Raw genomic sequence first — 13,363 nt, 5'->3', positions numbered from 1 at the left:
CTGGACACAAGCCAAAGATGACTATGCGCAATGGCAAGCATTGGCTGGAGTGGTGTAAAGCTCGCCACCATTGGACTCCGGAGCAGTGGAAATGCGTTGTCCCACTCCTCTTCAATGGCAGTGTGAAGTTGCTGGATATTGGCGGGAACTGGAACACACTGTTATACACGTCGATCCAGAGCATCCCAAACATGCTCAATGGGTGACATGTCTGGTGACTATGCAGGCCATGGAAGAACGGGGACATTTTCAGCTCCCAGGAATTGTGTACAGATCCTTGCGACATGGGGCTTTGCATTATCATGCTGAAATTTGAGGTGATGGCGGCGGATGAATGGCACGACAATGGGCCTCAGGAACTAGTCACGGTATCTATGTGCATTCAAATTGCCATTGATAAAATGCAATTGTGTTCCTTGTCCGTAGCTTATGCCTGCCCATACCATAACCCCCACTCAAAACTTGAGACATCTGTGGCATTGCGTTGTTTGACAAAACTGCACATTTTAGAGTGGACTTTCATTGTTCCCAGCACAAGGTGCACCTGTGTACTGATCATGCTGTTTAATCAGCTTCTTGATATGCCATGCCTGTCAAGTGGATGGATTATCTTGCAAAAGAGAAATGCAAACACATTTGTGCACCAAGCTTTTTGTGTGTATAAAACATTTCTGGGATCTTTTATTTAATCTCAAGAAACATGGGAACAGGACTGGGGCTGGGGCAGTTGGGCGCAGTGTTATAGTACAGGGAGTTTAGGTCAGGGAGAGAGTGTGGAACTGCATGTTGCATTTATATTTTTGTTCAGTGTATGGTAGAGCTCTTTATTATGTGCTACTATGTAAAAGTATATTTAGCTACTAACACCTAATGTCAATAAAATGAATATCTTCAAAACACCAAATATGTTATCAACAACAGTGCAAAAGATGATCCTAGAAATGAGGGTAAAGGAAGTCCCTTCATGGCCAGATTTAGGTACGTACCTTCCCACAGGCCCGGCAGTGGTGCCTCCTCCTGGTGAAGGTGAACTTCTGCCAGCAGTTCATACAGTTGGGTGCCTCCGAATCCGGCACCCAGGGGGGCTGCTTGCACCCCAGCCCCTCTTCATCCTCCGCCTCCCTCCCCTCTGAGGACCCGCTCCCCTCTCCAGCAGGCTCGCCAGGGTAGGGCGGGGGCTCTGACAGTTCGTCGTACCCCACACTGCTCACATAGCACTCAGGCGGGGAGTAACCTGGACAGGGCACACCTTGGTTAGAGGGGTCCTCGGCAGGGTTGGGGCTGGGAGGAGAGGGGCTCTGGTCCACCTCTTCCCCAGTGTCGGTGCGGTCTGTGGGGCTACTGGGCCCTTGGTCCTCCCCCGCTGCTGGAGGTGCTCTGGGTGCTTGACAGTGCAGCTGTTTGGGTCGGGCCCCTCCGTAGTAGGGTGGTGGGAGGTTACTGAGACTACAGGTGCTGGGGTCTGTGTGGTAGGGGCTGGGGGGGTCCTGGGAGGGAGCGGAGAGAGCTCGACTCACGTTCCCCTCTGCAGACAAGGTCCTGTCACTCTCCCGGGAGGGCAGTCTCTCCAGCCCCTCCCCTAGGCTCCGGCTGCAGCTCCGCAGCTCCTCCTCCACTAGCCGCTCCTCCAGGTTCCCGTTGAGCTCGGAGAAGCCCTCATCCTGGAGGTTCTCCCCGGGCCTCCCGCAGTCAGGGACCCCGTGGTCCTCCTGGCCCTGGGTCTCCCCCCGGAGGAAGGCGTCCAGCTCCTCATCCGTCACCAGTAGCCTGGCCTGGTCGCTCTCCGGCAGGTACTCAAACCCAAACCCAGGTGGGTCCATTGGGTTGGGGCTGGGCTCTGAGGGAGAGGAGGCTGGGCACTGTGGAGCCCCTGGGACTGGCTGCTTTTCCACTAGGGAGAAGCTGACCTTCAGTGGCCGCTGGGAGACGGCAGGAGCCGAGACTGCCAGGTGGAAAGGCATGGTGGTTGTCTCTGGGCTCTGTGTGTTAGGTGACTGGACAGGTTTGTTCTCAGGGGCGGCATCAGGGTTTGTACAGTCCCCCACAGTCTCAGGGTTCTCTGGGAGAGTAACTTCCTCCTGGACTTCGAAAGCAGACAGGGACTCTGCCTCTAAGGTCTCAGTTAGGCCAGCCTCCCCTTCCCCCCCTCCCATGGCTTCCTCAGGGTTCTTGGAGGCCACCAGGGCCCCACACATGGACACGCCCATGGGCAGGCAGGACAGCGAAAGCTCTGTCTCTGTTGACGGGCTCTCGGCCACACCACCACTGCCGTCCTCAGGGTTAGGTGCCTGTCCAGTGCAGCTCCCAGAGCTCTCTGCTTCAGTCAGCTCAGAGGGCTCCAAAGACCCCTCACCCTCCTCCCTGGCCTCTATGTCGATATCACACGTGGGAGTGTCCTCTTTCTTGGTGTCTATGGCAACAGGCGAGACACTAGCCTGGTCCTGATGGGCTGGTGTGATTTTCAGGTGTTGGTTGACGAAGGCCACCTCTGTCGCCTCACCCCCTCTGTCTCGCTCTTCCTCCGTCTCTCCAGACTCAGAGTTCCTCAGTGAGGGGGCCCTCTCCACAGCAGCAGGGAGAATCACATCCAGCAGACTGAGAGAGGCAGAGTAACCACCAGAGTCCAGCCCCAGCAGCCCCTCCCCTCCCCCGGCAAGAGCCTCCCTCCCCTCAGTCCTCCCATGGCCGGGACCCAAACCTGCTATGGAGTCCTCAGGCAGCGCCACCACAGGGCTGGTGAAGTCCACCAGAAGCTCCTCCTCCAGCCGTCTCTCCACCACATCCAGCTCACTGAAGGCGTCGTGGCTGTTGGCCCGGAGGAGGAGGTGGGCTGAGCCTGTGTCACTGACCAGGTCACACACAGGCTTCAGGGCCCGCTTGGGGAAGGGTGGCGCACAGCTCTTAGCAGCCCCCCGGCCGTCCACAGAGGAGAGCAGGTCAACCCCCGTGAGAGGCCGTCCCTTGGCCTCGCGATCCCCAGGACTGGGGCTGGGACAGTCGGGGCAGCTGGGGGCAGTGCCATAGTGCAGGGAGTTTAGGTCAAGGAGAGAGTGTGGAACTGGAACTGTGGAGGTTTCCGGAAGGAAACCCTGGGGACCCAGAGAGTGGCCGGGATACGCAGGAGGTGACAGAGAGACTGATCTGTAGATGTGCTCATCTGGTCGGGAGGGAAAGAGAGAATTATCTGTTAAACAATTCTGTCGTTAATATCTCAGCAGAACATATGAGCAACACATTTTAAGTTAGCAACTACAAAGTACAATGTGCACCACATGTACAAGTATCAAGTATAATTTTTCAGTTATAGGTGCAATATGCAGAATTCGCTCCACCATTTCCTGGTTGTTAAAATTTTAATAGTTCGCCTTATTTCAGTTCATGTGACAAAACAAGCAACGTATAGCGTAGAGAATCATTGTACCATCTAAACCGCTGTGAAATATATTTTTAGTACCCAGAAATATTGTATTTTCAGCTGTTTGAAGCTGGTGTACAAAACCCAAAGTAAAAGAAGCCAAAAACAAAACTTCAGAACGGGAAGCATAGAAATAGTGCACATAGAACAGATCTACCGCTTCTTAGACTTGCTTTCAATGCGAATGACATATCTATAACTCACATCTCTATGTGAAGTTGGTCAGGTCATCCAAAAAGTTACATATTGCAGCTTTAACACCACACCCTTCCAACCCACATACAGAAAAGAAAAATAAATACATGCTATCAATGGGGTTTTTCATAGTAACCACGTCTAACCTGTATTGAGCTCAAAGTCATCCAGAAGCTTGTCCAGGTCACATACAGCAGCCTTGAAGAAGTTGTCCATGCTTGGCTGTTGGCGGGAGAGAGGCTACACTCGCTACTTCACCTCCTGAAAGTAGAACAAAATAAAGTATTGTTATCTGTTATCTATTGGTCTTATGTGGACTGGGCGAATGCATTTCAATCAACATTTCGGTTTCCATTTCAGTTTCCAAGTCAGTGTAAAAATGTTGTAATTAGTTAAGTATAGCTTAGGTATAAACCGAAACCTTCATCCACAGTTTCCACTCCCCAGACAGGTTGATGAATTAATAGCATTTCAATTGTTGACCAAGTTAGCGTCTCAACGTTCTCCAGCTATGTGTTATTGTGTACTTCAGACTCTGACCCCTGCTCTCCATGTTTATGGAGAAATCTAATTCAAGATCTACTATTAGGGAAGATACCAAGGGAAATAATGGCCCCATAGGGTGTCACAATAAACAAGTCTGCCACAAGTTTACAGCAGCCTCATCAGTTTAAGTACACATAAAGGAATTTTACAATGCTTTATGTGTATTGCACCAACTATTTGGTGTGGAAATGTGACTAGGGCAACCCTTAATGTGAGAAAACAGCCAGCTAGGCATTGCAGATGTATACAAATGTTGAAATCATAGCAACAAATGAACACCAATCAGGCATTATATACCATTTATTCAACTACGTGACCAAGACACTATACATTTATACATCATTTGAAGGAGTTTTTTTGGTGGTTTCTGTACTTTTTACATTTTTGGCAACCTTTACTCCACTACATTCCAAAAGAAAATATATACTTTTCAAATGCTTAGCAGGACAGGAAAATGGTCCAATTCACACACTTATCAAGAGAACATCCCTGGTCATCTACTGCCTCTGATCTGGAGGACTCACTAAACACAAATGCTTTGTTTGTAAATTATGTCTGAGTGTTGGAGTGTGCCCCTGGTTATCTGTAAATACAAATAACATTTATGTTCTATTAATGTTCTGTATTATGTCATGTTTCCTGTTTTGTGTGGACCCCAGGAAGAGTAGCTACTACTTTTGCAACAGCTAATGGGGATCATAATAAAATACCAAAAAGAACAAGAAAATCATGCTTTCTGGTTTTATTAATATAAAGAATTCGAAATGATTTATTATTTTTATATTTATAATTTTGATACTTAAGTATATTTGAGCATTTACTATTACTTTTGATATTTAAAAGCAGATACTTTTAGACTCAGTCAAATACACTGAACAAATATAAATGCAACAATTTCAAAGTTCATAAAAGGAAATCAGTCAATTTAAATAAATCAATTAGGCCCTAATCTATGGATTTCACATGACTGGGCAGGGATGCAGCCATGGGTGGGCCTGGGAGGCCATAGGCCCAGCCACTTGGGAGCCAGGTCCACCCACTGGGGAGTCAGCCCAGCCAACCAGAATGAGTATTCCACACAAAAGGGCTTTATTACAGACAAAAATATGCATGAGTTTCATCAGCTGTCCGGGTGGCTGGTCTCAGACGATCCTGCAGGTGAAGAAGCTGGATATGGAGGTCCTGGGCTGGTATGGTTACACGTGGTCTGCACTTGTGATACCGGTTGGACATACTGACCATGTCTCTAAAACGAGGGCTTATGGTAGAGAAATAAACATATCATTCTCTGGCAACAGCTCTGGCGGACATTCTTGCAGTCAATATGCCAATTGCACGCTTATGCCTGCCCATACCATAACCCCCACTCAAAACATGAGACATCTGTGGCATTGTGTTGTTTCACAAAACTGCACATTTTAGAGTGGTCATTTTTTGTTTTGGGTACTTTTTCCACCACTGCCTATTGTGTATATGTCTGTTGTACTACTATGTACTACTAGGGATGTCAAACGTTCAGTGTTTGTCTATTGTTGTGACCTAGATGAAGATCAGATCAAATGTTATGACCAATTTATGCAGAAATCCAGGTATTTCCAAAGGGTTCACATACTTTTTCTTGCCACTGTAAGGAGGAAATTGTCACATTTGCAGCCTGAATGGAGAATGTTTCAGGTACGAACCGGTTCATGGGGGATACAAGTGTATTGCCAGCTGAAGACAATAGCTGTGTTCGAATACCCATACTAACCATTAGTTAATTTTAGTATACTGTAAATGAATGGTATCCTTTCACTTGAGCATACTAGCGCTACGTCTGTCTACCGGAAGTTGATTATCTTGCTATGCAACCACTTGCTAGCTTGTTAGCATAACAAATTACTAGCTAGACATTTTTTTTTGTGTTCGTAAATTCTTAAATTCAGAGCGTTGTCAGATTGTCCATAAGTAAAATTCTGAGCGTTTCCCCTCTCGGAGAGTTCAGAGTGCACACTGGCGGAGGAGTAGGGTTGATCCGAGCATTCTGAGCATCACAAGGTAGTAAAGCACACAAGCTAACTGGCAAGCTACTTCCAGACACAAATGAGAGAACACCTCACTCTGACCATTTTACTCGCCATAGCAGAGCTGGTTAGGTTGTTTTCATGTTATCCACAGCGTTGGTGACTAACTGTGCTGCCGACATTTACTGACACCGGCCATATTAAACGGGTGTTGAGCGTTCGTAAATTCATCAGTTATTCTGCGCTCTGGCACACTCAGACGAGAGTGCTCTGAAATCGGAGTAGATAGCCAGAGTGAGTTTATGTCCATTGAGAACATACGACTATACCACTTAGCTAAGGATGACGTGAATAACCAAGTCAATAAACGTTGGGCAGTTAATTAATATAGTGGAAAGTTTGATGTTTAATAACTACTAACGTTAGGTAGCTAGCTAACATACCGGTAGTACCTACTGCTGTTATGATATGCGGTTGGTAAGGATAGTGTAGCCAACATATTGTCAGCCAACATAACGTGTAGTGTAACTTATTTGAAAAGTCATTACTTTATTACATTGCTCAACATTTTCTTAACATTTGTCAAAATTAGTTAAAGCAATGATTTTGTATCTGCTCATGTCGGACTGTATATTTTCCACCATATTCCTCAAATCTGAAAACGGTGTGAAGCCACATCCATTTTCTGAAGAATTGCATTATGGGCCTTAAAAGTACAGAAAGTGTCCTCTGAGTGAATTCTTCGTATTTTGTAGAATGTAGTAAGACATCCGGGAATTTTTGGCATACTAACTCTATCCATACTATGACCAATAAGTATACTACATACTCAATTTACATCACGAATAGTATGGTTAGTGCGGTCGAACACAGCTAATGTGTTTGGACGGTATAATGAAACAACTCAATATCGCCATCTGCTGGTCTTTGGGCTATATCATGACTAACGATCAGCTAGCTAGCTAGCTTACTATTAGTCATCTAATTATGCTGCTAGCATCCATGGTGACCAAGATTTCCTAATCATGACAATGGGTAAATAGTAATACTAGGGCTACAATCCAAAAGACACACCCTCGTCCACTTACCCTCGCCTTATGCCCTTGGGGGAATCCCCGTCACCATCTTGGAGGGTGGTGCAAATGATTAGCTAAGCAAGGGAAGTTTTCAATGTAATCCCCTCAGCCCTCGTTTTTAGCCGGCTTCGCGAGTGTTCACTACGGGGCCTGAAACTCCCCATAATTCAATTCGCGACGATTGTACAGCCGCTAAAAAAAGTCCGCGAAAACTTAAAAACAACATCAATGGAGAAGTCAACATACAAGTGTAAGTAAAATCAAATGCAAATAAGTTAGACATTTTGCTACTACGTAAAAAGTAAATATGTTTTTGTTTGGTTATCTTTTGGAAATTGTAGAAATATGTTCCAGCTAGGCAGGCTAACGTCAGTTAGCTAATTAATTTGCTAGCTATCATACAGTAGGCGTACATTAATAATTATATATTTAATATAAGTAGACATACACTCATAATTGACTGTAGCGCATATAAAAACACCCACAAGCTACGGGTGGCTGAAAACACAATCATCGCGGGATGAATGAGTGACGAGTTTCCGGCCAAGTGTGGTCCATTTAAAATCATTCCTTCCTCGTCCTGCAAGTGTATACTCGTCAGACGTCATCAGAAGTGTCCACTTCATTTGAGGGTGTGTCTTAAGTGTTTGGACCAGACCCTAGGTTATAACTAGAGGTGGTATGGCTATCATTTGCTGAATTAGCTAGCAATTCATCTCCCAGTTGTTAACCAGATAGCCAGGTAACGTTAGCTGGCTAGTTCGATAACGTTAGTTATAAATGAACTAGCTAATGTTAGCTAAACAGTTTGACAGCTTCCTGCTGACATTACCTGAAACACACATCACTGTTATCAAGTCATCTCTATCGTGCATCATCATCCGTGAATAGCATAAAGCGGAGGGCAGACAGGTTACATTAGCTTAGTTAATACTAGCCGGATAGCCAATGCAATGTGTTTATATTTACAGTCAACAATCCATTTTCTGTGTCATTACCGGAAGATTCATCATTTAGCCTTCCAACCGTTTTACGATTCTTCTGGATATAACGAAGAAGGTGTGTCTACTCTTGATTGCATCCTCTTTGTCCTTTTGTTATTCCTGAAGTTTTTAAAGCTCAGTGCAGTTTTACTCCGGCGTCCATTTTGGATCTATCACACCGGTGGAATCGGTTACCATAGCCACAAAGTCAACATTGGCAATCGTAAAAATGTATGGAAACTAAAATTTGATTTTTGGTCTTAATTTGAAGTTAAGGTTAGGCATAATGTTAGTAGTGTCGTTATGGTTCACATTTTAAGAAGCAAAACTGTAGGAATAGGCGGGGTTTATGGCTGTGGTAACTAGTGACGACCGGTGAAATCACAACCTTCCTTAATTAAAGTGAGCGCACCTATTTTGCTTTGTTTACTTAGGGCAAAGCAGTCAGTCAACTTTGGTAGTGGGTGACTGGGCAAGCACATTACCTGGCTGAAAGAGCCCAGACCTATGCCGAGTTTACATGCTATCGAATGAGTTCCCAGTGGGAAATTTCACTTGAATGACCCTCTTAATGAGAATTACAAGTGGGAAATTGAGAAAATCAACTTAGCCAAGTTGTGAAGTTTCACCACTGATCTTTTACATTTTCAACCAAAAGATGACAGCAAATCCGTTTTTGACAATTACAAACGTATCAATATGTATAATTTAGCTAGTATGACCATTGTCAATGTTAAGCAAGCTAGTTAACTTTATTATTAAAACATTTTGCTAGCTAAAGTCTTAGGCTATTGGTTGAAGAATTGTTCCGACTTTAATAGCGCATGAACACAATCATGTCGGATTTACGACTTTCCAGTTGCCCAATTCCGACAAGCACGTGAAGCCAGCACTATTGATACACATACACTCACTTACACTGTTATGTTGGAGGTAGTGTTTCCAACTTACTGCTTCCATCTATTTAGCCCTGTCAGATACGTGATCAAGGGGCTGCAGGTAGAGGTTAAGGCAGTTACAATTTTGTTGTCGCCCTGAACTACCTCATCTGATTAATCAAATCAAGGGTTATGTTCCACTGCTTAGACCTTGCCAGATCTTACAACGCCTGGATAGGTACTTTACCTATCAACTAACAACATATGTTATAGCAATCTGTCAGTCGATGAAATATGCCGCATTCAAAACAACTTGGAACTCAGAAAACTCAGACTTCCGACTTCAGTGCGTTCAAGACAACTGGGAACTCTGGAAAAAAATAGCTCCGACTGAGAAAAATCGTTTTGAACAGTCATCCAACTTGGAATTCCAACTCAGGAAGTCGGGCCTCTTGCTAGAGCTTCGACTTCCCGACCTGAAGCTCACTAACGTCAGGATTTGACCTCGTATATTTCTGAGTTCCCAGTTGTCCTGAACGCACCAACATTCCATTATGACACAGTCACACAGTTGCTTACGTAGGACGCAACCATTGGCCGCCCATACTTTCTTTGCCAGAGGAAGCAGGAAGGGAAAGGATTGACTATGGAGGAGTTTGTGGTCCAAACTAATGCGAAATCATTGTGACTTCCTAACAAGTATTGTATTACACTCTCTCTAAAGTGATCCTAAAGCCAGAAGTAATGACATGGGATGAGAAGACTAATTAAGCAGACACATTGGTCCCGTACTGTTAATGTTATTTAAATGTATTTTCGAAATGTACTGTTTCATAGTTTTAGATTCAGCTACCAGTGTTTATCATAAACATTTGAAGAATGAAAAGATTGTTAAAGAATCTAAAAGAAGATTAATTGAGAACTGTTCAATTAGATGGAATGTTAGCCCCAAAGTTAACCACTTGGCTTGTACTATACCCTTTTTAAGGAGTGGAAATTGTCATTTTATTTAACATATAGGACAGTGGAGAAAAGACAGGAATGTAAGTCACAAGGGCAGTGGGTCGGATTCAAACCCACATCGACCCCCCTGGTATACATGGGTCAGCAGCGGCACCAACTGCTGGACCTCACACGCCACTGCTATTTTAACTTTATTGCCAATATATCTCAGATTAGCATCACTGGGTTACATTTGGCGTGGTTTGTTTGACCAGATGGTATTGGAGTGAGATGTGGGGTTATTTTTAAATGTGTTTATACTATAGGCTGTCTCCACTGCAGGTTTTGACATGAGGTTGCATCTCTGTATCCTTTGGCCTCCTTATCCCGCCTTAATCCCAGAGTGGGAGGTGACAGCCAAAATGTGTCTGGTTGTAAATTCACTACATACTGATGTGAGACAGGTGATGGTCACTTTTTATGGGCCCCAGAGAGCCGGACTAAGATGGCTTTTGCGTGGAGCGTCTGGGGTCATGGGGAGCTCAAGTGGCTGTTTATGGAACCCTCTACTCAGTCTGGGATATTACAATTGCTATACAATGTAGCTAAGAGACAGCCATGTTACAGAAAAACCAGGCCAAAGTAAGCTAATGCTGCCACATCTTGTTTGGAAACAACAAAGAAGCATCACTTTAATTTCACAATCATATTTCTTACGACATTATTAAATATTACGTTTACTTTTATGACTGTCTAATGTCCATTGCCATATTCTCTCAAGATATAGTCCTGTTTGTGGGGTGGATTGCAGGACTAAACAGCCGTGGTGTGAAAGCCGTTGAATTCAGTGTCCCACAGAGGAAACAGCTGCTGAACAGTGTTCAAGACTATTACTACAACAGCTGCCAAACTCAGGAGACTACCTCAAGTTTTACTGTGTAAAGATCCTTGAGCTCTGGAAAAGCACTATATAAATCCAATCAGTTAGGTCTATTATTCTTAGTCTTATTTTAAACTCATTCATGGACAGACAGGACCATCTTTCCTCAAATAAATGGACTGCTATCAAATAATCTACATAACACACATTCAGAAATACTTTTGGACTCCTTTGTGTTCCTCAATGTATTTTGGACTCATGTGCTGTCACTTGCATTCACTTCCTTTCAGGGCTGAACTGGAGGAATTTCCTCTGTGACCCCAGTTACAGAGCAGCTGCTACTCAAACAACTTCAAACCTGTTAACCTGTTGTAACCTGTGTCTATATAAGGCCATATCCTCTAGCATACAGCTCAAATGGCAGCTGATCACATTCAATATTCTTCTCTATTAGGGTGGGTTCTAAAGCAATCCCCAGTCTCCAGATTGTGCTGTGATGCTGTATGTATTTCTGACACCCAGTACTTCCATGACCATTAAGGAAGTTGCTTTTGGGCTTGTAAATGATGTTGTTATTGTTTACATCTTGTACTTCATCAACTAGCATCCCACTGGGCACAAACGTCAGTTCAACGTCTAGTTTTGATAAAAATTTGGATGAGCTGTCAACTAACATGAATTCAACAAAACATTACTCCATGTCATTGGATTTAGGTTAAAAGTTGGTTGGAAAAAAAGACTACATTCACTTACATTAATTAGTTTTTAAATCCAATCAGTTTTCCACATTGATTCAACGTCATCACATACAGTATAATTTTTTGGTTGAAATGACATGGAAACAAATGCATCCCAGGTTATTTTCACATGCAAATAGCTTTTTCAATCAATGATACTGTATATCTGTAGTGCCTAATGAATTAGAAAGATTACATTTTAAAAGATGATTTTTAAATATATGTAATTGTTGTCTAAAATGACCTATGACAACAAAAACATGGCGTAATAGGTTTTTCAATTATGATAAGGTAAGAGAGTGTACATTAAGTACATGAAGGTACAAGTAAGTTACTGTTGAAGTCAGAAGTTTACATACAATTAGGTTGGAGTCATTAAAACTCATTTTTCAAACACGCCACAAATTCCTTGTTAACAAACTATAGTTTTGGCAAGTCGGTTAGGACATCTACTTTATGCATGACACAAGTAATTTTTCCAACAATTGTTTATAGAGATTATTTCACTTATAATTCACTGTATCACAATTCCATTGGGTCAGAAGTTTACATACACTAAGTTGACTGTGCCGTTAAACAGCTTGGAAGATTCCAGAAAATTATGTCATGGCTTTAGAAGCTTCTGATAGGCTAATTGACATAATTTGAGTCAATTGGAGGTGTACCTGTGAATGTATTTCAAGGCCTACCTTCAAACTCAGTGCCTCTTTGCTTGACATCATGGGAAAATCAAAAGAAATCAGCCAAGACCTCAGAAAACAATTGTAGATCTCCACAAGTCTGGTTCATCCTTGGGAGCAATTTCCAAATGCCTGAAGGTACCACGTTCATCTGTACAAACAATAGTACGCAAGTGTAAACACCATGGGACCACGCAGCCATCATACCGCTCAGGAAGGAGATGCGTTCTGTCTCCTAGAGATGAATGTACTTTGGTGCGAAAAGTGCAAATCAATCCCAGAACAACAGCAAAGGACCTTGTGAAGATGCTGGAGGAAACAGGTACAAAGGTATCTATATCCACAGTAAAACTAGTCTGATATTGACCTAACCTGAAAGGCCGCTCAGCAAGGAAGAAGCCACTGCTCCAAAACCAACATAAAAAATCCAGACAACAGTTTGCAACTGCACATGGGGACAAAGATCGTACTTTTTGGAGAAATGTCCTCTGGTTTGATGAAACAAAAATAGAACTGTTTGGCCATAATGACCATTGTTATGTTTGGAGGAAAAAGGGGGAGGCTTGCAAGCCGGAGAACACCATCCCAACCGTGAAGCACGGGGGTGGCAGCATCATGTTGTGGGGGTGCTTTGCTGCAGGAGGGACTGGTGCACTTCACAAAATAGATGGCATCATGAGGGAAGAAAATTATGTGGATATATTGAAGCAACATCTCAAGACATCAGTCAGGAAGTTAAAGCTTGGTCGTAAATGGGTCTTCCAAATGGACAATGACCCCAAGCATACTTCAAAAGTTGTGGCGAAATGGCTCAAGGACAACAAGGTCAAGGTATTGGAGTGGCCATCACAAAGGCCTGACCTCAATCCCATAGAAAATTTGTGGCCAGAACTGAAAAAGCGTGTTCAAGCAAGGAGGCCTACAAACCTGACTCAGTTACACCAGCTCTGTCAGGAGGAATGGGCCAAAATGTATCCAACTTATTGTGGGAAGCTTGTGGAAGGCCACCCAAAATGTTTAACCCAAGT

At 43.8% G+C, this 13,363-nt stretch overlaps 1 protein-coding gene across 7 annotated transcripts in view; it reads right to left on the bottom strand.

Annotated features, from left to right (window-relative positions):
• Nucleotides 1-9,384, bottom strand: part of LOC106569324 (zinc finger FYVE domain-containing protein 16) — a 46,408-nt gene extending 37,024 nt beyond the window's left edge. For 4 of the 7 annotated variants that reach the window (XM_014140647.2, XM_045692762.1, XM_014140653.2 and 1 more), the window contains exons 1-3: nt 8,234-8,563; nt 3,757-3,871; nt 987-3,157 (exon numbers count right to left, since the gene is read on the bottom strand). In XM_014140647.2, the coding sequence (XP_013996122.2) occupies nt 987-3,157; nt 3,757-3,826 (2,241 nt within the window). In that variant the 5' untranslated portion in view covers nt 3,827-3,871; nt 8,234-8,563. Of the gene's footprint in view, nt 1-986; nt 3,158-3,756; nt 3,872-4,031; nt 4,151-7,247; nt 7,556-8,233; nt 8,564-9,136 lie in introns of those variants that run through there. The other 3 variants (XM_045692755.1, XM_045692749.1, XM_045692752.1) reach the window with 3 other exon arrangements.
• Between the last annotated feature and the right edge of the window lie 3,979 nt (nt 9,385-13,363).

Source organism: Salmo salar, chromosome ssa01, assembly GCF_905237065.1.
Source record: "Salmo salar chromosome ssa01, Ssal_v3.1, whole genome shotgun sequence".
In the NCBI taxonomy this organism is placed as follows: domain Eukaryota; kingdom Metazoa; phylum Chordata; class Actinopteri; order Salmoniformes; family Salmonidae; genus Salmo; species Salmo salar.
The sequence above is the reverse complement of the archived record's forward strand: the minus strand, read 5'-3'. Positions and strand labels throughout refer to the sequence as shown.